Source organism: Lepidochelys olivacea (genome assembly GCF_965140295.1).
Source record: "Lepidochelys olivacea isolate rLepOli2 genome assembly, chromosome: 2".
In the NCBI taxonomy this organism is placed as follows: domain Eukaryota; kingdom Metazoa; phylum Chordata; order Testudines; family Cheloniidae; genus Lepidochelys; species Lepidochelys olivacea.
This window is the reverse complement of record NC_140412.1, coordinates 92,171,021-92,196,601: the sequence shown is the minus strand read 5'-3', so window position 1 is coordinate 92,196,601 and position 25,581 is coordinate 92,171,021. Positions and strand designations below refer to the sequence as shown.

At 42.8% G+C, this 25,581-nt stretch overlaps 1 protein-coding gene across 5 annotated transcripts; it reads right to left on the bottom strand.

The window, feature by feature from the left end:
- Positions 1-456: 456 nt before the first annotated feature.
- Positions 457-25,499, bottom strand: PSMG2 (proteasome assembly chaperone 2; the record flags this gene model as incomplete). 5 transcript variants are annotated; one of them, XM_084620878.1, is made up of 8 exons in its annotated part: positions 457-4,159; positions 4,253-4,304; positions 5,356-5,476; positions 10,596-10,769; positions 13,749-13,867; positions 18,750-18,808; positions 23,643-23,814; positions 25,143-25,337. In XM_084620878.1, 7 exons carry the CDS (start codon positions 25,305-25,307, stop codon positions 4,284-4,286), a joined length of 831 nt encoding a protein of 276 aa, XP_084477004.1. In that variant the 3' UTR covers positions 457-4,159; positions 4,253-4,283. The 5 variants fall into 5 exon arrangements, with proteins under 5 accessions (XP_084477004.1, XP_084477005.1, XP_084477003.1 ...); XM_084620879.1 differs by having other exon boundaries at positions 457-4,039; XM_084620877.1 differs by having other exon boundaries at positions 457-4,304.
- Positions 25,500-25,581: the final 82 nt, after the last annotated feature.

The window sequence follows — 25,581 nt, the reverse complement described above, 5'->3', positions numbered from 1 at the left end:
ACAAGAAAATTGGGATTTATCTCGAGGCTTTCTTTTTCTTACCGAACTGGAAAACTACAAATTTGATGCTGAGTATTGAGGTAGCCTCCATTAGGAACTCTACCTCTTGTTTTCCAAATCTTGTTTTGTAAACATTCCAGTTAAATGAAAACAAGGATACTTGAATACTTGCTTCAGTAACTCTTTCCATGTTTGTTCTAGTCTTTATGCACAAGATGCTCTGCAAAATCCAGTGCAAGAAAGTTGCCATATGATGATATGGTTTGATTTCCTTATTTGTCCATTTAAAATCTCAAACTTCTATTTCCCACAAGCATAACCGTTGCACTATGCCAATTACTGCCAATGGGAGTCTCTCTATAGCTTCAGTGGGTTCATGCCTTTAAATTAATATTCTGTGTACATTGCTGAATTTACGCCTTGATACTTGTGCAGTATGGTCAAGTTAACAATCACTGTAGAGAACAGAACTTTATTTCAGATGCCAAATTCAGAGATAGTAAGATATGTGAATCTATTAGAGTTCAAAGTAACCTCAACAAAAATTATTGTAATAGCATTTATACACAAGGACCAGAAGTGTAAATCAGGGTAGGTGCTTCTGTACCTTATACCCTCCCCTTAGTTGCTTTTCCTCATGCACCCTTCTCTTCCAGCCACTCGGAATATGTTAAATCAATTTAACTGACTCCCTCAAACCCATGTACTGATCTTGATTGTTTTAGCACTAATCCAAGGCCTCTATTGTGTGGCAGACTGGACCTAAATTCTGCAGCAAGGTCCATGGATTCTGCAGTCCTCAGGAAATTCTGTGGCAGCCTCAGGTGAACTTAAAAATTGAGGGTTTTGTTGAATTAAAAAGCAAAGTCTACAAATCAATACCGAATAATGCTTTGTAAATTATTTTGATACTCCATTTATTTTGTGCTGTCCCTACTTTTTTCAAGTTGTAGCAGACTTCTGTGTTGACAATATCTAACTGCACTTTGGAAGTAGTCAGGGGTGAGGAGGTGATGATGGAATTGGGTCTGAAGTGAGGAAGCATATGAGGTATTTTGAGGTAAGTATATCTAGTTCAATGTTTCTATTGAAGTGAGCCTCAGAGAAATAGTTAATGGTGGGTGTTGAGCCCCCAATTCAGGAAAGCATCTCTATTCAAAATAGCACTAAAGCATGTTTAATTGTCCTGAATCAAGGATGCTTTTCTGAATTGGGGCCTAAATTATAATTTTAGTTTTAGGCTTAATCTTTGAGATAACTATTCTTGTCTCAGCTATTGTTTCAGGCTGGGTGGAGACTTATTTACCTCACTTTACACTCTGCTTACGTTTTCAAGGCTTTCTTTGCACTTACGAGGCTATAAATACTTGTTAAAATGAAAACTCAGATTCAAGAGCACACTTCTGCAGCATATCCCAGGGCTGTGAACTGCATAGGACCCACTTTAGACCACTTTAAATATTTCTATATGTCACCCCCCCATGACTTCCATGCATTTGAATCTCAACCATAACTTCATATTAATAGGGCTTTCAAAAACAGGTTAAATTAATGAATTGGATAATAAAGTAAACATGATTACAAGGTAGGATTCTTATAAGCCTACACATCTGAAAATCTGCACTTACTTTTCATAGTTCCATTATCATGCTACTGTAAATATTCATAATACTTTACCAATGAAAGAAATGCAGATAGCTGCTTTTTTTGTGTGGCAATTTGGATACAGTCAGTTAAAATACACTCTGGTCCTAGTCCTACCGTGGGATAAGTACTTTCTTTTAAGGCCTTAATGCTGAACTTAAGCAGAGGCAGAAAAAAAGTCTAGTTCTAAGCGTGAATTTGTTTTGGAAATTGATAAAATGTAGCTTACATGTTTGAGTTATCCAAACAGGAAACGAAAGGATTTTCTTACTAATTGTTTTTGTACTAAAGTAACTAAAACTTGTATACACAATCAGGCTGAGCCTTGTGGAGACATATCTAGGAAGACTGTCCCCCATACAGAATTAAGTAATCTCTTTTAAGCTCACACTCAGTTCTGCTGGGAATGATGTTGCTGCAGGGCCTCAAGAAAACAATCCCTTTGATTCGCAACAGCTGAAACTACTCAACAGGCCCAGCTAAATACAGAAAGCTTTCTATAAACAACTTTTTAAGAGGTCAAAATGAAACTGCATGGGAAAAGGCCTGAGGTGATACCTTGTTTTTATGAAAAATTTGAACAATTATTCTGTGATCTTCAAATGCCTGTTTGAAGGTCCAATGCTGTCCCTCAAATCCATATCATTACCACTAAGTTCAGAGGGCACCCTACTGTATTTGTATGAGTAGTAGGCCCCAGTCAAGGAGAGCCTTTGTGCTTTACAACTATCTAGTAAAGCACTGGCTACCACCTCCTTGCAGTAACAGGGCCTAAATTTAAGCTACTGGGTGTAATAAATATGAAGGAAGTAGTGAGGGTAACCAATCTATGGCTGTGACCTTCAGTTTGCAATTTGGTCTTCTGGATTTAAGACATCTAAAAGGAGGTACATCCACTGCAGTGGGACTATTCATAAATAAATGTACAGGATCAGGTCCCTCCTGCAGAGCTTTTCAGAAAGTTTGTGGTACTAAAGGACCTCATTAAACTTGCTCCCCACAGGTAGCCTCTTGCACTTATTGAAGACCTGTAACTATTTTCTTAATTATATGAATGTTAAGCCTTATGTCTTGTCCAAATTCCCAATCAGGTAACTGCATTCTGGTTCCCTACATACTTGCAGCTTCAGTTAAATACAGTAGGTCAGATTCTAATCTGTTACATTGATACCACTATCTTTATTCAAGTTACTCCAAGTCCCAGCCCCAAGAACCAGGTCTCTACTCCAGCTCAGCATTTTTCACTTTGATTTTGAATTCAATCCTGCGAAGGGTGAACCCTCTCACTAGGATCTAATGAAGTTCTTAAGTATGTGAGTACTATTGATTTAAATGAGACTATTTTTGTGCCTTCAATTAAGTTGATTGCTAAATACTAAAGTTGTATCCCTCTTGCACCTTTACACAGTTAAGTCTTAAACTTCTGTAATGTTCAGCTAGGCATGAGCTGCTCCCTACAAAAGTTTGTTATAGATAATTCAGTGACAGAAAAGCACTGTTAATATATTTACATATATCTTGTTCTAAAATGGGGACTATAGAAAGCTGTATAAACATTTTTTTGCAACTTTTTAATCTGGCCACATTTCACTAAGCAACCATGACACTGAAATGGGAAACAGACCTGTCCAGTAATACCAAGTCTGACAATCCCACAGTCTTCTTTCGTGACTGTACTTAATCCTTTCTCTGAGCTGCATTGTCTTTTTGGATGCCATTACCGTTGATTCACTTCTTGGTTCAGAGCAATTTTATTTTCATTATGAATAAGATGCCACCTCCGTCATTCATGAATCCTTCCAGAGCAACCCTTTTTAATGCTCACATACTTTGAGTAGGTAGAACTACTCTCCTAAACCCTGAGGCATCTCCCTTATGAAACACTTCTTTGTAAACTGATTTCCAGATAATTCTGAAAAGTCTGAGAAAAGTGAACTAGCTTAAATCTTCAGACAATGTAATATAATCTCAGCATTACTGTAATACCAATATGAAAATCAATTATCAAAGGTTCCTATGTGTAAGCCATAATTTACATCTGACAGTTTTAGGATTACACTTTAAACAAATATTTCATATTCCTGGAGATTTAAAACAGAACTGATTTCAACAGCTACTTCTGAAGTGGTCTGATTATGTCCACAGTACAATCCATGTTCTTTTGTAATTAGTAATTTGAATTATCTTAGCCCTGTAAATCTTATTTTTATACAGTAGTTGTGCAAAGCCTATCAAAATCTTAAATTTAAAGAAAAAAATTTGAAAGTTGAGGCATTTCTCTGGCAACAATCAAACTAGCTGTCATTAGTAAGGATTATCCACCTGGACAGTTTTAACCTTGGTCTCTCTGCAGCCCATGGGAAGAGGTGGAGTCTGTGCTGTCTCTTTTACAGTGCTGTGGAACAAAATTAAAAAAAAACACAGTCCAGCTTGATAGGTCTTCTGTGTAGCACCTCCGCAGACAGTGCACAGCCACTTAGAGCAGTAGGAATCACTGGTGGCTTGCTCAGTCAGACTGCCAGGAGAGAGGGAGTAGGCTAATGGGGTAAAGGGTCTCCAGCTTTAGGCTAGACTCACAAATTGATTTAGGAATTGGTAAGTTTGTTACCTTCATGGCAAAGATAGGTGAGCAGGATATTTTAACTTGTGTGGTTAATTCTCTAAAAGAAAAAAAAAATTTTAAAAGTCTTTTATTAGAAAAGAGTCACCAGAAGATATCAAAGAAACTTCTGTGCACACCATACAGTTCTTTGGTCAGAGTGAGATCTACTTTAAATTTTGATACATTGTATTAAAAGGAAATGTTTGCATAAATAGAGGATATTAATGTGCATAAAGTTAAATGTTAGTCTTTAGATTTTATACAATTGATTTTTCAGAATACCAGACTAATCAGAAGAGTGCAGGTGGAAGGCCACTGCCAAAGAGTAATCTCCAAGAATGTGGTATTTTCCATTGTGAAGGAATAGCTGGGGCATCACTGGTCTGCTGATTTAAGAACAAAATACATTTTCAAATTTTGGAATTACATTAACCACAGATGGCAAGTCTGCTTTTCCCATTTCCCCTCCCATTTGCAGCCAGGGGCATATTTAGTAACAAACAGCAGTGTGGTACAGCTCTAAGTACCTATAATCACTGTAGATGGTCTTGGAGCTACAGTAATTCCCCACTTAACATCCTCTTGCTTAACCTTGTTTCAATCTTGCATCCCTGCTCCATTACAGAACATGCTTGTTTAAAGTAATGCAACACTCTGCTATAACCTCATTTGGCTGCCCCCCACCTCCTCCTCACAGCCCCCAGTGGACCCTGCGGATCAGCACCTTCCCCCTACTAGTGGAAATCAGGGGGTTGCAAGCTTATTGGGGTGGGTGTTACAATATTGCCACCCTTAATTCTGCACTGCCTTCATGAAATTTGATTTTTTTAAATTCTATGGCCATGAAATTGACCAAAATGGACCATGAACGTGGTAGGGCCCTACATCTTGGGTAGGAGTTTGCTTCCACTGATTGCAGGTGGAGCACTTCCTTACCTTTCCAGTAACCTTGGAACAAAAGGACACCACTTACTCTGACATGTAACCTCAGCTGACAGGCTGTCAAGTTCATGAAAGTTCAGTTAAAAGGTGAAGGTGCCTAATTTCGAGCTGCTGAAATGAAAACAGCAAGAGCTAAAAGCAAAACCTTGAGCTGAAAGAGTACTTACTTCACTTTTGATTAGCTGGAGCCACTCATTAAGATAGTTAACAAGAGCCAGTGCATCAGGGATGTTGTCCCCCTCTGAGCAGAATTTCAACAGAACTGCCATTTCAATTCCATTTGAACAACTGGAACAGAAATTGGTCAGATTTTCAATTGGCATAATAATCAGTGGGGGGGAGCTTATTTAACATCAGGTTTTCGTCTTTTACATAAAAGGGAGCAGCCCACTGGTTTTCTAAAATAAAAAACATCCAGGTTGTCTGTTTGCCTTCTGATAGTCAACCAACTGGTCTTAGCAGGGAGGGCATAGATCCTATGCTGTGGGAGTACTACTCCACAGCTGGTTTGCTGTTTTAGTACTGCTACTTGGGCATTCATACAGATTCCTTAGATGCTGATCCTTAATCTCTTCATGTACTACAAACACTGAAAAGTGGAGTGGTTGGTTATATGCATGCTGTCCCCACACTATGAAAGAAGGTAGGACTTAGATATGGGAAGCTAAATCAGGGAATAGCTGCTGGAACCAGATGAACATAGGTGGAGGATAATTTACTGAAGATAACAGGAAGGACATAGAAAGGCAATCTCAAGCGGCACAGAGTAAAACGAAGAAGAGGATTAGAATCTGGTTAAACAACAAGGAAAGGCCTGATGGGAGTATAACATTACTGACCTTACACATACACATTCTTAGGATGGGTGTAGCTTGATATAAGGAACCACAATAGAGCTCCAACTAATAGAATTTTTCTACTTTTCCCCCACAGAATTATAATTATAATCCAGATTGGAAGCTGCCTCCCTTAATATTTAGCCTAGGAATTTCACTGTAGTTTCAACATGGGGAGCAAACACCCACCATAGTGGGAGCTTCTATTAAAGTATTAGTAATTCAAACAGCAATCATTTCTAATGAGTGATTCGTTACAAATACAATAATAAATATTTCCAACCTGGAATTACACTGTTTTCTAACCCAAGTTTTATTGTAACTCAACATTTCAGAAACTAGCAGACACGGACATTCTAGTCATTGGATAGAAGAATAACTATCTTACTTAAACACCATAAAGGAAGAATGAGACACTCAATGAAATGATGTGTATTTGAAGAACATGAAGTAAAAATAGCATAGAAGACACTGCTCAAATAAGTTTCCTATTTGAAATGGCAAGTTCAGAAAAATATGAAGGTTTATCCTGAACTTAAGTGGGAAATGTTAAAAATGACATCTCCCCCACCCAAAACAAAAACAAAACCACACACAAATAGCTTAAACCCCATTCAAGTTTCAAGATTGGGAAAGTCATTAAAAGTAGTAGCCTGACAAAAGCAGAGACATTGAATCTTCAGCCTAAGCTTTGTGAAGCATGTGATATTGAGTATTTGGTGCATAAAATGTCTGACTGTCTTTCTGAGAGGCAGCACGGTGTACATAGACCTGTAGACTGGGAGTCAAGACATCTGGATGCTAGGCCCGGCTCTCCCACTGACTTGCTGTGTGAACTAGGTCAAATCACTTAATCTCTCTATACCTGTTTCCCTGATCTCATCCCTTGTCACATCAAATTTAGATTGTGAGCTTTTCAAGGCAGGGATTGTCTCTTACATTGTGTTTATACAGCACATAGTGCAATAGGGTCTAAATCTTGATAGGGGCTTCTATGTGCTTCCATGATCCAAATAATAAATGCAAATAAAGGCCAGGATTTTTAACCCTAGTCAAGGCTAAAGCTCAGATGGGGTGAAAGGCAACATATGCTAAGAAAGTAATACGTTCTTGTACCTGGCACAAAATAATTTAACACACTTCATTGCAAAAGTTGTTTAACTCAGTCAGCATGGTAAGTTTTATGGTCAAATTCTTTGCAAAAAGAAAAGGAGTACTTGTGGCACCTTAGAGACTAACCAATTTATTTGAGCATGAGCTTTCGTGAGCTACAGCTCACTTCATCGGATGCATATCGTGGAAACTGCAGTAGACATTATATACATACAGAGACCATGAAACAATACCCCCTCCCACCCCACTGTCCTGCTGGTAATAGCTTATCTAAAGTGATCATCAAGTTGGGCCATTTCAAGCACAAATCCAGGTTCTCTCACCCTCCGCCCCCCCCCCCCACACACACACAAACTCACTCTCCTGCTGGTAATTGCCCATCCAAAGTGACCACTCTCTTCACAATGTGTATGATAATCAAGGTGGGTCATTTCCAGCACAAATCCAGGTTCTCTCTCTCCCTCACCCCCCTCCAAAAACCACACACACAAACTCACTCTCCTGCTGGTAATAGCTCATCCAAAGTGACCACTCTCCCTACAATGTGCATGATAATCAAGGTGGGCCATTTCCAGCACAAATCCAGGTTCTCTCACCCCCCCACCCCCATACACACACAAACTCACTCTCCTGCTGGCAATAGCTCATCCAAACTGACCACTCTCCAAGTTTAAATCCAAGTTTAACCAGAACGTCGGGGGGGGGGTAGGAAAAAGCAAGGGGAAATAGGCTACCTTGTATAATGACTTAGCCACTCCCAGTCTCTATTTAAGCCTAAATTAATAGTATCCAATTTGCAAATGAATTCCAATTCAGCAGTTTCTCGCTGGAGTCTGGATTTGAAGTTTTTTTTGTTGTAAGATAGTGACCTTCATGTCGGTGATTGCGTGACCAGAGAGATTGAAGTGTTCTCCGACTGGTTTATGAATGTTGTAATTCTTGACATCTGATTTGTGTCCATTTATTCTTTTACGTAGAGACTGTCCAGTTTGACCAATGTAAATGGCAGAGGGGGATTGCTGGCACATGATGGCATATATCACATTGGTGGATGTGCAGGTGAACGAGCCTCTGATAGTGTGGCTGATGTTATTAGGCCCTGTGATGGTGTCCCCTGAATAGATATGTGGGCACAGTTGGCAACGGGCTTTGTTGCAAGGATAAGTTCCTGGGTTAGTGGTTCTGTTGTGTGGTATGTGGTTGTTGGTGAGTATTTGCTTCAGGTTGCGGGGCTGTCTGTAGGCAAGGACTGGCCTGTCTCCCAAGATTTGTGAGAGTGTTGGGTCATCCTTCAGGATAGGTTGTAGATCCTTAATAATGCGTTGGAGGGGTTTTAGTTGGGGGCTGAAGGTAACGGCTAGTGGCGTTCTGTTATTTTCTTTGTTAGGCCTGTCCTGTAGTAGGTGTACCTGTAGTACAGTACCTGTCCTGTAGTAGGTGACTTCTGGGAACTCTTCTGGCTCTATCAATCTGTTTCTTCACTTCCGCAGGTGGATATTGTAGTTGTAAGAAAGCTTGACAGAGATCTTGTAGGTGTTTGTCTCTGTCTGAGGGGTTGGAGCAAATGCGGTTGTATTGCAGAGCTTGGCTGTAGACGATGGATCGTGTGGTGTGGTCAGGGTAAAAGCTGGAGGCATGTAGGTAGGAATAGCGGTTGGTAGGTTTCCGGTATAGGGTGGTGTTTATGTGACCATTGTTTATTAGCACTGTAGTGTCCAGGAAGTGGATCTCTTGTGTGGACTGGACCAGGCTGAGGTTGATGGTGGGATGGAAATTGTTGAAATCATGGTGGAATTCCTCAAGAATTCTTTTCCATGGGTCCAGATGATGAAGATGTCATCAATATAGCGCAAGCTTTAGGGGACGAGAGCTGAGGAAGCATTGTTCTAAATCAGCCATAAAAATGTTGGCATACTGTGGGGCCATGCGGGTACCCATAGCAGTCCCGCTGATCTGAAGGTATACATTGTCCCCAAATGTAAAACAGTTATGTGTAAGGACAAAGTCACAAAGTTCAGCCACCAGGTTAGCCGTGACATTATCGGGGATAGTGTTCCTGACGGCTTGTTGTCCATCTTTGTGTGGAATGTTGGTGTAGAGGGCTTCTACATCCATAGTGGCCAGGCTGGTGTTATCAGGAAGATCGCCGATGGATTGAAGTTTCCTCAGGAAGTCAGTGGTGTCTCGAAGGTAGCTGGGAGTGCTGGTAGCTTAGGGCCCGAGGAGGGAGTCTACATAGCCAGACAATCCTGCTGTCAGGGTGCCAATGCCTGAGATGATGGGGTGCCCAGGATTTCCAGGTTTATGGATCTTGGGTAGTAGATAGAATATCCCAGGTCGGGGTTCCAGGGGTGTGTCTGTGCGGATTTGATCTTGTGCTTTTTCAGGAAGTTTCTTGAGCAAATGCTGTAGTTGCTTTTGGTAACTCTCAGTGAGTTTGTGTGTGTGTGGGGGGGGGGCGCGGAGAATGAGAAAACCTGGATTTGTGCTAGAAATGGCCCAACTTGATGATCACTTTAGATAAGCTATTACCAGCAGGACAGTGGGGTGGGAGGGGGTATTGTTTCATGGTCTCTGTGTGTATATAATGTCTACTGCAGTTTCCACGGTATGCATCCGATGAAGTGAGCTGTAGCTCACAAAAGCTCATGCTCAAATAAATTGGTTAGTCTCTAAGGTGCCACAAGTACTCCTTTTCTTTTTGCAAAGACAGACTAACACAGCTGTTACTGTGAAACCGGTCAAATTCTTGAAACTCAGACTTGCTTTTAACATAACCTTTTACCCACATTCATTTTTTTTTTTTTTTTTTTTAAACACTGTGTGCTGGTCCTGAAGCCAAAAAACTCAAAAAAATCAAATTTTAGAATTTTATTCTCTAAAGATGGAGCATATAATTGGGAACTATTTCAATCATCATGAAAGCAAGTATCTTTACAGAAGCTGTTTAGCTCAACCTGTCTGTTATGGACCAAACAAGCAAAGTTTTCTGGATCTTATTTTGACATCATAATAGGTAATTTCTGCATTAATTTGGCTCTTAAATACGTTAAGACAAATCTTCTACCATACATACTTTAATCATCAAATAGGGTGTTCGTTACGATCTTGATTGCAGCCTCCCTCCTTTTCCCTTCCAACCCCATCAAAAAAAACATATGAAAGTCAGATTGTTAGCTACTGTGCTGCAGCTTTATTTTGCGAGGGTTTTTATAAGTCATGTAAATCCTCTCAATCACGGGTTTGTTCTGGGGATGACAATCTCCTATTCTACTCCTACAGGTTTTTCCAAAGAATACCATTACTAATAATATACACAGCATCCCACAAAAAGACAATGCATGGTCATTTTTCCTGGGATCTGACTAAAGAAGTAAAAGTGGATTGTATCTGGGTAATTAAAACAGGAATTCTGACATCTTACTATGGTTCCCTTTAACATCAGCCAGCTCACCCACCTCTCACTGTATAACAATGTTGTGATGCCACCTCCAGGAATATGTAGTACCATTTCTGCATCATTTACTCCTGGGTAAGCAGCCACTTTTTCCATCTCTTTCCAGTTTAGCCTCTGCATTAGATCTCCAGCTGTTTTCTGAATAGCAGGAGAGAGTAAGTATCGTAGTGGCGTCCTGGAATAAATCATAAAGTGCAAGAATACTGTAAATAGTTACATAGGTTACTTGTGTAAAAGGGTAATTGTAATCTTCTAGGGCCTCAACCTGGAAATTAAAGAGCACAGGAATTGCTTTCTTCCACAAGTCAAACCCACAAGCTAATCTGAGGTTGCAAAACAAACGGATCAGCAATCTGCCACATCCAATGGTACATTTTGGAAGTAAATCATCTTCTAGTGCAGGGGTGGGCAAACTACGGCCCGCAGGCTGGGTCCAGCCCCTCAGGGCTTTGGATCCGGCCTGTGGGATTGCCAACCCCCTGGGCCCCACACCACTCTCAGAAGCGGCCGGTATCACGTTCCTGCGGCCCAGGGGGGAAAGGGAGGAAGAGGGCTCCATGCATTGCCCTCACCTCTAGGCACCACCCCCCGCAGCTCCCGTTGGCCAGGAACAGGGAACCATGGCCAATAGGAGCTTTGGGGGAGGGACCTTGAAGCATGGCAAGGGCAGTGCACTGAGCCCTGTGCCCACTCCCCCAGGGGCTGCAGGGACATGGTGCTGGCCTCTTCCTGGCTCAGTACAGCATGGGGCCAGGGCAGGCCCTGGTGCATGCCGCTGCCAACCTGAAGCCATTATAGGTAAGCGGTGCTGGGCCCGGGCCAGAGCCCAAACCCCTCCTGCACCTTGCATATCAACTCCCTGCCCTGAGCCCCCTGCTGCACCCTTCCTTCACCTCAACCCCCTTCCTGCACCTCCTCCTGCACCCCTGTCCCGGCCTTGCATGCAATTTCCCCACTCAGATGTGGCCCTTTGGCCAAAAAGTTTGCCCACCCCTGTTCTAGTGCTGACGTCAATTCTAATCAGGTGTGTGTGCAGGCCGTGTGCTCAGCAACCAGAAAACGTTTCCCCTAGGGGTCACAGCTTCATGGCGGTCAATATTGGGTCCTGGCGACCTGCCACCCACTCAGTTCCTTCTTGCTGGCTACTCTGACAGAGGGGTAGGAGAGTGGGTATTGAAATGGACATGAGCAACACATCTCAAAGAACAGCAGCTATGAGAAGGTTAGTAACCGTTTTTTCTTCGAGTGATTGTTCATGTCAATTCCAATCAGGTGATTCCCAAGCCTCAACTTTGGAGGCGAGTCAGAGCTTACATGTTCACAGCACTAGAGCACCGCTCTACCAAAGCCTGCATCATCTCTCACCTGCTGGGTAATTGCACTCAGCACTCACCTTCTCCAGTTTCTTTCCATCAGTCTTCCCTGATTAACCTGCTTCAAAACACGTATCCCCTTTGTGGGGTTTGATTTATTAAGTCTTTCCACAAAGTATAACTCACTGTTAGCTGTGCCACTTTCACCCCACTGTGGATCCATTTAAGAGTCCCAATCAGCTCTTGCCCTGGTTCAGAAGACATGTCCTGCTCAGTCCCCTTCCTAGAGCTGGCCTCCTGGAGCCAATCCCTGCATCTCTCCCAAAACACAGAAGCCCTTGCTCTCCTTGTGGAACAGCATTTATACATCGAACAGTCATAGTTTCCCCTTATGGCATGAGCCCCACGCTCTCCTCCTGGAGCTGGGTAATTCAGGTAGTTATTACTGCGCTCCTTAGGCCAGGAGTCCTCAGCTGTCCTCCTAGGAGCTGGCTTGTAGTTTAGCCAGCTGTAGGGCCTCAACCAGCTTCTCCTTCAACTGGCTCCTTCTCCCCAATCAGTTCTTCAACTCAGAATGTTCAACAGGCCAGTCTTTTCCTGCTGCTGTCTCCCTGCTATTAGGGAGGAGGCAGCAGTTATGCTGGTCCCCTTCTCCCAGCTTATCAGGCGAGACGACAGCAAAATCTCCTAGCCCCAGGCTCTTAAAGACAGTGACAGAACTTCCTCCCAAACACCACTCATTCCCTCACACACTTCCTCTCTATCTCTCCTCCGTGTTTTTTCTTAAATACACAGATATAGAACCTTTCAAAATTTTAAAGGGCCACACTACAATGGGGTGGGCTGAACCCTAAGCACCTAGTACCATTAAGGTGCAGACTACCCCCATCAGACTGATAAACATTTATAGACCTCAAGACTTGTTTAACTGAAACAACAGTAGGTCTTCTACAAAAACAGTGATGTCATTTTTTAATCATGGATTGTGATCGCTCCCCAATCATTGAAAAATGCTTATTTTTAAAAGAATTAACATCACCCTGGCTTATCTGTGAGCTTAACATTGCAATGTCCTGCTAATGTAAAAGAGCAGAAGCTTAAACTGATCACAAGTTAGCAATAACTAAAAATTTTGAGTCATCTATTATCCAAGCTGAAATGCAAAAACAAAGAGCCAGGATAAAGTGAGATGCAAACTAAAAAGCATTTTTTACTAAAAGCATCCCCTTACAGTTCTATTTCATACACATTAAGTAGGGCTGTCAATTAACTGAAGTTAATGCCTGCAATTAACAAAGCTAAATTATCCTGTTAATTTTTTTAATGTGTTGATTACATACCTGTGGATGGGGCAGGAGGCATCAGCAGCAGGGGGCCAAAGCCTCATCCGCAGCTTCCCGGGCTGCAGTCCCAGCCCCATGCCCCAAGAGTGGCTAGAACCCTGAAGGGGACTGAAGCCCTGAGTCCTGCATCAGGCTGAAGCCCCAGGGAGGGGCTTGAAGCCTCGAGCTCTAAGTTCCACACTGCAAGAAGGGCTAAAGCCTCGAGCAGGGCTGAAACCCAGAACCCCCAGTCCTGACCCTATATTTGAAAATATAAAAAACCCCAAAAATATTTGAATGGTATTCGAATATTGTTTAACAGTTTGATTGCAACTGTGATTAATTACACAATTTTTTTAATTGCTTGACAGCCCTAATATTAAGTTTGCACAACACATACACACAGAACTAAGCAAAATACTTAAAGTAACAGGACCTATGCTAAATGGAAACATGTCAGTTAACTTTATGGAAAAGAACAGGAATATTAAATTCCTTAAAGCACTCATACGAACATACCCATGAAGCTGCTGATCATCACGCTGATATGCATGGCTGCTTGACAGAAGAATGACTTTGGCACATCTACTGCTTTTCACCCAAGAAAGGAGTGTTTGACAAAATGACCTATACTTGTTCTTTATACCAAGATGGAGGAGAAGAAGCAGAATGATAGATTAGGTATTTAATAAATAACAAAAAGCTACAATTTTTATGGTTTGTTCATTTAATTAAAACTAGATTTTCCTCATAGAATATCAGGGTTGGAGGGGACCTCAGGAGGCCATCCAGTCCAACCCCCCGCTCAAAGCGGGACCAATCCCCAACTAAATCATCCCAGCCAGGGCTTTGTCAAGCCTGTCCTTAAAAATATCTAAGGAAGGAGATTCCACCACCTCCCTAGGTAACGCATTCCAGTGTTTCACCACCCTCCCAGAGAAAAAGTTTTTCCTAATATCCAACCTAAACCTCCCCCACTGCAACTTGAGACCATTACTCCTTGTTCTGTCATCTGCTAGCACTGAGAACAGTCTTTATCCATCCTCTTTGGAACCCCCTTTCAGGTAGTTGAAAGCAGCTATCAAATCCCCCCTCATTCTTCTCTTCTGCAGACTAAACAATCCCAGTTCCCTCAGACTCTCCTCATAAGTCATGTGTTCCAGTCCCCTAATCATTTTTGTTGCCCTCCACTGGACCTTTTCCTATTTTTCCACATCCTTTTTATAGTGTGGGGCCCAAAGCTGGACATAGTACTCCAAATGAGGCCTCACCAATGTCAAGTAGAGGGGGAACGATCACGTCCCTCAATTTGCTGGCAATGTCCCTACTTATACATCCCAAAATGCCATTGGCCTTCTTGGCAACAAGGGCACACTGTTGACTCATATCCAGCTTCTCGTCCACTGTAACCCCTAGGTCCTTTTTTGCAGAACTGCTGCCGAGCCATTCGGTCCCTAATCTGTAGCGGTGGATGGGATTCTTCCGTCCTAAGCGCAGGACTCTGCACTAGTCCTTGTTGAACCTCATCAGATTTCTTTTGGCCCAATCCTCTAATTTGTCTAGGGCCCTCTGTATCCTATTCCTACCCTCCAGCGTATCTACCTCTCTTCCCAATTTAGTGTCATCTGCGAACTTGCTGAGGGTGCAATCCACACCATCCTCTAGATCATTTATGAAGATATTGAACAAAACCGGCCCAAGGACCGACCCGAGTCCTTGGGGTATTCCACTTGATACCGGCTGCCAACTAGACATGGAGCCATTGATCACTACCCGTTGAGACCGACAATCTAGCCAACTTTCTACCCACCTTATAGTGCATTCATCCAGCCCATACTTCTTTAACTCGCTGACAAAAATACTATGGGAGACCGTGTCAAAAGCTTTGCTAAAGTCAAGAAACAATATATCCACTGTTTTCCCTTCATCCACAGAACCAGTAATCTCATCATACCATCATAGAAGGCGATTAGATTAGCCAGGCATGACCTTCCCTTGGTGAATCCATGCTGACTGTTCCTGATCACTTCCCTCTCATGTAAGTGCTTCAGGATAGATTCCCAGTTATCCGGGACTTCCCCCGTTCGCCACGAGTTTTCAAAGATAATGGCCAATGGCTCTGCAATCACAGCTGCCAATTCCTTTAGCACTCTCGGATGCAACGCATCCGGCCCCATGGACTTGTGCTCGTCCAGCTTTTCTTAATAGTCCCTAACCACCTCTTTCTCCACAGAGGGCTGGCCACCTACTCCCCATGCTGTGTTGCCCGGTGCAGCAGTCTGGGAGCTGATCTTGTTTATGAAGACAGAGGCAAAGAAAGCATTGAGTACATTAGCTTTTTCCACTTCCTCTGACACTAGGTTGCCTCCCTCATTCAGTAAGGGGCCCACACTTCCCTTGACTTTCTTCTTGTTGCTAACGTACCTGAAGAAACCCTTCTTGTTACTCTTAACATCTCTTGCTAGCTCCAACTCCAGGTGTGATTTGGCCTTCCTAATTTCACTCCTGCATGCCCGAGCAATATTTTTATACTCTTCCCTGGTCATTTGTCCAAGCTTCCACTTCTTGTAAGCTTCTTTTTTGTGTTTAAGATCAGCAAGGATTTCACTGTTAAGTCAAGCTGGTCGCCTGCCATATTTACTATTCTTTCTACACATTGGGATGGTTTGTCCCTGTAACCTCAATAAGGATTCTCTAAAATACAGCCAACTGTCCTGGACTCCTTTCCCCCTCATGTTATTCTCCCAGGGGATCCTGCCCATCAGTTCCCTGAGGGAGTCAAAGTCTGCTTTTCTGAAGTCCAGGGTCCATATTCTGCTGCTCTCCTTTCTTCCCTGTGTCAGGATCCTGAACTCGACCATCTCATGCCTGTTAAGTCTTTATTTTAGATGAAAGGTTTTAAATGGAAGGTTAAGGATGGAACAAAGCTTAACTACAATGCTTATGATTATGAATCAAGTCAATATTTAGATGCTAGTGTATGAAAATAGCTGGTAAAAGTCTGATCCAGCTCCTAGTGGACGTTACACCCCATATTCTTCATAGAAATACGGTCATGATATGAATATGGCATAACAGATATATTTTATGCAAGATGGCTCATTTAAGATATCATTGGAAAGGTTATGATTTACTGAATGTGATTATCCATTTTGTATGCATGTATCATTTCTGTATCTAAAGTTAGTCAATATTCCTATGTAACAATTACAACTGTGTGTGTATTTGGGAGACACCCACCAGGCAACTGGCCATCACAGGAAGAAACAATAAGATTGTGAGGATACGAATCTCTCTCCTTCCCGAGAGGCATCCTGGGACATAGCTGTGACACTACGACACAGGTCAGGTGGTCCTGCCACCTGATACAAAAACCACCTTGGATACTGCTGGCACTTTTCCTCTGTAAGGGGATGGGGATCAAACAAAGGTTTCTCAACTTAGGTAAATCCTTTTTAAGGCTGGAGAGGAGGTTAATCTAAACTCTCTTCCACTGCCTACCTAAGTAGTAAGACCGCTAAAAGTACATGAAGGGACAAAGGAACTAACCCGAGGGGAAAGACAGGGGTGAGTCAGTCAGAGAGGGGTCTAGTCTGTAAGAAGAAATAACTGGAACGCTAAGCTAGAGAAACTCTGCAAATAGCCTAAAATATTTAGGGTGAGAAATTACTTCTTGAAACCACTCTCTTTAAGATCTTAAGCTTAATATGTGTGTTTTGTTTTATTTGCTCAGTAATCTGCTTTGTTCTGTTTGCTATCCCTTATAATCACTTAAAATCTGCCTTTTATAGTTAATAAATTTGTTTTGTTTATTATTAAACCCAGTTTGTGCAATTTTTAACTGGGGGGGGGGGCAAGAAGTTGTAAATATCTTGCTTCACATTCAGGGAGTGGGTGAATTTTTATGAGCTTGCGCTGTGCAGATTTTTCTATACAGTGCAAAAGTATTATACAGCGTGGGTTTATTTCCCAAAAGGGATATGCACATGAGTGCTGGGTGGATCCTCTCCCACAGAGCTGACTTCCGTTTGTGTCTGCAGATAGGTGGGGCCCTACTTAGGTGTGTGAATCTAATTCACCAAACAGGGAGAGGGAATCCATGCTGGTGGAGCAGGAGGGGCTCAATGAAACCCCAGTACATCAGGTGGCATCCCAAACCAACCCATCACAAATCTACTACAGCTAGATTGTAAATGCTGAAGGTTTTTAAGAACCCACACACTTGAACTAGCCAAAAAACTGTGCTCAGTTACTCTGGTGTGGTAAATGCTGGCTTTAATGACAATCACTATCTCTACATACAACAATATGAATTCCTCCTCATTTCACATTATAACCTCAGTTCTGAGGTAGATGAAGAATACTGAGAAACAACTGAGTCATTCTGATAGCAGAAATACATTTTAGAGATAAACAGCACAAATGTGCACTAATTATAAGTAAGACTGCGAGTTTCTCACGGAGGTAACGGATCCCAGGACTTCTGCAGCAGCCAGTGCTGCTGGCCTGGGGGCCATCTGAGCAGCTCAGGCAGCCCCAGGGCCAGCTGCACCGGCCACTGCTGGGGCAGTCTCAGGCCACCGCACCTGCCTCCCCCAGCAGCAGCAGTAGTTTAGGAAGGGGACTCAGGGCTGGGGTGCAGAAGGGGGTGAGGGCTCTTACCAGCGCTTACCTTGGCAGTGCTCCCCGGAAGCGGCAACATCCCTCAGCTCCTAGGTGGAGGTGTGGCCAGGAGGCTCTGCCCTAAGCACCAGCTCCATAACTCCCACTGGCCACAGTTCCCGGCCAATGGGAGCTGCGGAGCTGGCGCTCAGGGCAGAGGCAGCACACAGAGCTGCCTGGCCATGCCTCTGCCTAAGAGCAGAGGGAGGAGGATGTTGCCTCTTCCGGGGAGGCCCAGAGCCAGGTAGGGAGCCTGCTAACCCCCCTAAGATTTAGTCAGGGGTATATAGTACAAGTCATGGGCAGGACATGGGCCATGAATTTTTGTTTACTGCCCATGACTTACTAAAGATACTCGTGACTAAAACGTAGCCTTAATTATAAGGAGATATTTTCCCAGAATAAATGGATTAAATAGTGCCAGTATCCTAGTGACAACTAAATAATATACATCATCATGTACCTATCAGTATGATTAAATCCAATTTGGCTTTTCTCAGTAGTCCACAACCAGAGTTTAATTCAAACAGTAGAGATGCAATTAGGTAATTAATGGCAATTTTCAACTGTATCTGTTTAATAAGCAACTTACTAGTTACAACAGTTCAGAAAGATTTTGATTCCAACTTATTTCCCATTATTTTATATATTTGCTGGATAGAAGCCTTGCCAGAAACAATTTTTAGATTCATTTTGAAGTGATTTTTCTGTACTGGAAACTTTCTCCAGCTATAGTTACTTTTGGATTTATTTCATAAAATGGTTAACATTAATCTTGACTCCTAAAGAATTTGGACATGTACATTTTCTGATTCAGCTTTCAATAGATACAATGAGAACAACCAATAATATACATACCTTTACAAATGGTGATCTGATCTGGAGAACCACAAGCTTTTTAGAAGGTAAAGAATACACTGCAAAAAACAACAACAAGTTGTGTAAGGAGAAAACAAGTGCATAATGTAGAGTTACACATGTCCAGATTAATATGATTTATAACAGTCGATAAAAAAGGATATTCTAAATAAAAATTTAAATCAGATTTGATTTAAAGATGTAAATAGAAAAAGGTATTTAAAATTATATTAATCATTGTTAAAGCCTAAATTTAGTATAATTTATTAAAATGATTAAAAATAAAAATATTCAATGATTTATTAAAAATAAATTCACTATTCAATACATTTGGCACTGAAGTTTTAAATAAAGTCAAACCACTGAACTGGTGGAAGTTACTAGCTAAGGATTTGGAATCAGAATTTGGTGAAAAGGTAAGTCAGCTTTTGACAACAGTAGCCTCTTCCAAGGGGGCCAAGTTGCACGAAGGAGTCATAGGTTGTCTTCAATAGATTATTCTTCCAGGCAACAATTTTTTTCATGAATCCTGTGATTCAAGTCACTCAGATGAAGGATGTGGGTGTTCTTTCCTTGCAGACCTGTATTCAGTTCATTCAGTTTCCCAAATATGTCAGTGACATAAGCACATCTTCCCTTGGTCACACAAAAAACCAAGTTCATCCTTTTTGCAGTCTGTTGCTCAGATTCACAGCTCATCTCTCCGTTAAAAAAAATCATCCAAGTACTTTATCTCCTGACAGCCAAAGAGCTTCACTGTGGAACGCCACAACATCATGATCAGACCCCATTTCGTCATCAAGTTTTGCCAACAGATATGTAGTTCATAATAGAGGAGATCAGCTGCAAATCACCACATAGCTCTGGACTCAGAGCTTTAGATACCAGTTGTTCTCGGAGACTGCTGCAGTGACTCCATACAGCAGATGGAGCACCTTTCTTTACCAAGGCATGCAGACCTGCTGTGTGTTCTGCCACAGACGAAGCTCCCATCTGTGCAAAAGCCCACAATGTAGTCACACAATATATTTTTGTCTTACGTGTAGCTCCAGAGGGCACTGAACATTTCTTGTGCCATCTCATGACTGGGAAGAGGGAGACAAAACACAGTGACTTTGAGAATTGCACCTTCCCATGTGTATATTTCACTAAAATCAAGAAATGTGCATCACCACCCTCAGTGCTCACATCAACTTGAAGAGCAAAAAGCACGTGTGTTTTTCAGATGCTCAACCAGCGTGTTTTCCTGATCTGCTGCTATCACTTCAATCCTTCGCTTCACTGTGTTGTTGGAGAGTGGTATGGCTTTGAGCTTATTTGCCTTAGTTTCCCAACATATTACCGTCACCGTATTGATTGCAGTTGGCAAAAATCAAAATCTCCCCAATTGTGTGAGGCTTCTTGGACTGTGTGATATGGTAATTCACCTCAAATGGTGCTTTCTGAGCTTGCTCAGAAACGGACATGGCTCTCTTGAATGCCACTTGTTGATGCAAAAGTTCTTTTTTCCGGCACTGGAAAAGCTACCTTGTTTTTTCATATGCTCCTAGTGAAGGGTTTCCAAGTGTCATTTAACTTTATTAGGGATCATGCTTTCACTAGATAACACTGTGTGACATAGCAGGCATTTTGGCCTTTCTTTGTTCTTGACCAAAATTCTGGTGAAGCTATAATCAAAGAAAGCTTCATCATATTTGCGAACACATTTCTTGGACTCATGTTTTTTGTTCATAACAGCAACACTAGAGTCACTGCTTAAAGCTGAGCCAGGTATTCAGTGTAAAAATAAGTCCATTGTGCCTCTTATCACAAAAAACAACAACAAAAAAAAGAGGAATTCACTGTTAAGCAAAGGAGGCCAGGATTTAAGAAGGCCCTGTGTGGTGATCCCAGGGCAATAGAGAAACAGTGACTTACAATGACTGAGTGCCAATAGAGTACTCGGCTTGCCATAAAGGAAGGTATGGGCCCTGCCTTATGGACCTTACAAGCCACTGCAGGAAAGGCTAGCATAGGCTCCCACCAGCTCAAGCACGGAGGATGCTCTGTTGATAAGGCTGCTGCCCACAGATAAGGATCTTCTGCATTCAGGTCCCTCAGCTGGATGCTTGCACAGCTGGATGATGCAAATGGCCAAATTGGCATCTGCACAACCAACGTGTCTGGATCTGCTCCACAAACGCCAGGAGGCTGTTTTGATTTACCAAATGGTGGCCTCCACATAATGTGACCTCACAAGCACCATGCGTGGAAGGCCATTTTGTAGATCAAAGTTACCGCCTCCTGGTGCAGCATTCATGGACCAGGTATGGAAACACTAGGGGCAGACAACATCATCTCATGAGCCAAATCTGGCCAACTGAACCCATAACTCATCTGCTGATGGTATGACCCCATTTGGGGGTGCAAACCATAGTTTGGAAACCATTGCTCTTGTGGATGGGAAGGTGGTAGCAACAGCCACCGCAGACGGTAATTACAGAAAAACATGCTTCAAACGTGATTGAAGAGGAACAAATGCTACTCAAAAAGACTCTTAAACCACTTATTGAAGAAGTGGAACTGTGGGATACGGATGCAGTTTTTAGCAGTCCTGTCCACAGAAATAAATCTCAGCCCATATCTTTAAAAGCTGCAAAAGACATGGAACTATCCAAAGCAGAAGAAAGCACTGTCATCAACAGTAATACCAAGACTGTCTGCAACTGCTACGTTTTTACAGAAAAGCATTTTGTCCTGCAGTACATTGGCATTTCAAGAATCCAGAGCTGCTGCCAAACCTAACCAAAAAAAAATATTGCATGACCTGTACTGCTTTAAGTGGTGCACTGGTAGTTGCAGTGACTTCAGCACCACCAAGTATTAAGGTAAACAAGTGGGCCACAAGGCTGCCATTTTAATCGCAAAGCCTCATGTAGGAGTGCTTGGGTGAAAGGCAGGTTTCCAACATATTCATGATAACTGTTCAGCATATACATAATCTATCACTACAAGTGGCTGTTGATTTAACAATTCATTCCAAAATCCGTAATAAATTCCTAGTGCAGCTGATAAGTACAAGTTACCCATGGTACCACAATCAATGTTTGAATGTGACGGAACAATGCATATGTGCCAAGCAAAAAGCAAACTAATGTGCATTCTGCACGTTGTTCCTTACCCAGCACCTGAAAACGTGACCAGTACCTTTTGTCAGCAGAGGCCTTTCAGCATAGCAATCACAGATGGTGTGGCTGACGTACAAGCCCTTGACAAACCAAAAACCATTAATACCTGCTGAGATTTGGCTGAACATTTCATTATGAGGTTACAGAGAAAATACTTGACCTATGATCAAGTCCACCTTCCATTTGACACATATGCAGAGAAATCAATTAAAAATCTTATCAGATAGAAGAGCCTCCAAGGTATTGCACCTATACAGTACATAAATCGTCTCCAATGTCAAGCTGAAGACGCTACCATCTCATATTTACACGAAGGATGACTTAACTGCACGCCTTGCAGGAAAACACACTCCAGTAGGCAAAGAATTGCTCAAAAAATATCATACAGTGTACTGAAACTGCTGCCTGGCACTGTTCTGAGGCTTTTCTTCATAGTTCCCACACAGAAGCCGACACTAAAATTATCTTGAATGCCATCAGTGCCACAAAAAGAGATGCTACTAAACTCTGGATTTTTGCACAAAGCAAATGTTCTCTCTGAGAGACTCTGCCCAATACTTCCACAAGATTCTGGTTTTTGAGCCTGCTGCTAGGGAAGAAAATTCTTGTATATCCCTCAGAGATATCTTTCTCTCACTCAGACCATTAAAAGCTGCCACACTGCCAGGTTCCCACTCTTTCAGGATGCGGCACTACTTAAAGGTTGTCTGGAGACACCATGTTACCTTACTGGAAGGCATTTAATTCAGCTGCTGAAGAACTCTCTCTTTCCTCTGTAGGTTCTCAGAACAGCTGAGATAGTCACTAATGAGGTCAAACACACTGGAGGTGTTCATATGCCAAATTTACCATTTGAAGATCAACATTACAACACTTGCAGAACTACACTGGTGGATGTTTTCCAAGAAGCAGACAAACGGAGAAAAATTGCCACCAACAAGGGCTGCATTTATACCTGCTACCAAGAGGGAAAGTTGTCAAGCAATGGAATGGCTCTGGGATGATCAAGCACATCCACAATTATTCTCTCCTATTGGGCCTGGACAGGCCTCATAGGATGCACTGATTGTTCCAGATGTGTGTGAAATACTACGTGCGACTGATCCTTTAACTAATCAAATGCTTGTCTGCAAAGGCCAGATGCTCAGCAGCCTGCTTTGTACAGATATGTGGAAGTGTGGTGCAGACAAGTATCAGCATGACAATATACCCAGCAGTGGTGCTCGAGAGAGACAACACTGATGAGGACTTGGATGAATGTTTTCAGTCCTACATTTCAAGGCTAACCCCCTTAAAATTATCACTGATCAAGGTCTTTTTTTAGGTAAGCATTGCTGTCCCGTGTGATAAACCTGCAACCCTAGCGATAAGTCATAAGAGTTCTTGTTACAGCTCTTCATTTAAAGTGGTTCACTTAAGCAAACTAAGAAGGGGAGTGTGGCAATTTTGGTCTGGAAAGTATCAGATTAGAACAGTAATTTAGCTACATAAAAAGGCACATACTGTATTATTTCAACAATATAGTTTCCTGTTTCAGCACAAACTGGCTTTACAAGGAAACTACATTCCCAATCCTACAGTGAACATAACATGGGTGTACCCCTTCCACCCACATGGAGCTCCATTTCCACTGGGGTCTCTGTATAGAGCTCATTGCAGGATTGGGGCCCAACGGAACATTTGAGACATAGCTTTGGAACACTGGAAATACACTTTTAGTACATACCTTCAGCATTTAAACTCAACTCTGTTGAGTTTTCTTCTGCTGTTGCATACGGATTATTGCCAACCATTGGCACTAGGCAATCAGTGTAGAAGTAACCAACTTTAGGCATGTCAAGGGTAAAAATAACTAGATCTACCGCCAGCTGGCCAACATTCCCAACTGATACAGCTGGCTGAAACAACAGAAGATTCTTAGCATTAGCAACAAATTGGTGTTTACTTCCTGAATTACAGTAAAAAAAATTGATAGTTGACAAATAGTCAGAAATGAAGTTCTGAATTCTTGTACTAATTAGACTCATCACAAACACTGAAGAGTAAGCCCTTGCCACTAGACAAAAAAGGCTAATTTGTGAACAGCTTTACTAATGCAAACTTTGGTTTTGATCCTGCAACCACTTCTACTTAACTTTACATCTGTAAATAGCCCTATTTAGACATAAAATTAAGCATACGGATAAGTGTTTACAGTTTTGGGACCTTAATTTTTTTTGCTAGAATATTTTGAAAATATTCTTTAAAACCTAATAAAGAAATTGTTAGCACCTAGTGACATCTATTGGCTATTTTGATATTACACAGTTTTTATACATTCAGTTGTGATTTCTGAGTTAGAAACAACTATGTATAGTATTCAAAATAATAAATTAAAACTCAACTTATATCTTTAAGTATATGCTCAAATGACTACCCTCTTACCCAATATTATTAAAATGGGATAGGAGAACCTGAAGCTTCCTTTTACACATTGGAAGACAGGTATCTTCCATATTTCATTCCTATACTAATAGACCAGTACTGCATTACAAGATGTGCCCTACTGAAAACCCCCCAACATACAGCCTCTATTACCCATAAACATTAACCTCAGTATGGCAAACAGTGAACATTTAGTTGCACAAGGGCTTTGCCAGTGGAAATGAAAGCTTAATTAAGAAGACTGCAGAAAACTCAGCTATGGATGGCTTTGGAAAGGGTATGGGGCACTGCCGAAAGAGAGGGAAGGGTATTTGAATATGTTGCACCTACCATGGGCCCCAAGCCAGCAAACCGTTAGGCGGTGCTTAATTTTACTCGCAACCCTACAGTTAAGCTCCTGTAACTGTTTGCGGGATGGGGAGGGGGGAGAGTAACAAGCGACACCCCCTCTTCCCCCAGGTTACTACAGAGTCAGGGCAGGTAACAGCAGTGAAGAGCCGTTTCTGACTCCCAGCTCAGTTGATAGCGAGCTGGGCGACCCGGTCACTCCGCGGCCGCCGCTCCAGACACCCGCCGCCGGGCAGCAAGAGCCAACCCAGCGCTTCCGCTGGAACCCATATCCTGGGCCCAGCCGCGCCGGTTTGCGCCGCCCGCGGCGCCCCGCCCCGCTGCTCCCTCTGGCCGGGGGCGGAGTCTCCTTCCCGCGGGCAGGGAGGCCCCGGCGCTCGGCCTTGGCTGGGGCAGGGGACAGCAGCTGAGCCGGGTGGCGGGGGAGGAAGCCTGGGGGGCGGGGGCTTGTTACCAGCAGGAGCGTGAAGCCTTCAAAGGCCGCAGGAGGGGAACTGCCGTAGGGCACAAACATCCCGCCGGGAAGGACCAGTGCTGTGCGTCCGCCTCTGTCTGCCCGCGGGGTCCTCCGTCTCTGCGGCGCATTTGTCTGACGCCTGGCCGAGGCAGAGGGAGGCATTAGGCGCCCTGGTAATCGCCTGTCCCGCCCGGCTCCCCATCGGGCTTCTTTGCAGGGGGTCCTCTGATGCGCAGCTGGAGCCGCAGACAGGGCTGGGCGGCCAAGTGTAGTGTAGGAAACTGCTCTCTGTAGCCATGTGCTCCGTAGGGTGCACCCAGCAAGCTCACACAAACTGCACATGCTCAGTAACATCTGCTGGAGCCGCTGCTCTTCACCCTGCCCTTACGAGGCAAAAGGTTCTACTGGCTGCATTTACAGGGGTTAAAAAAGGACA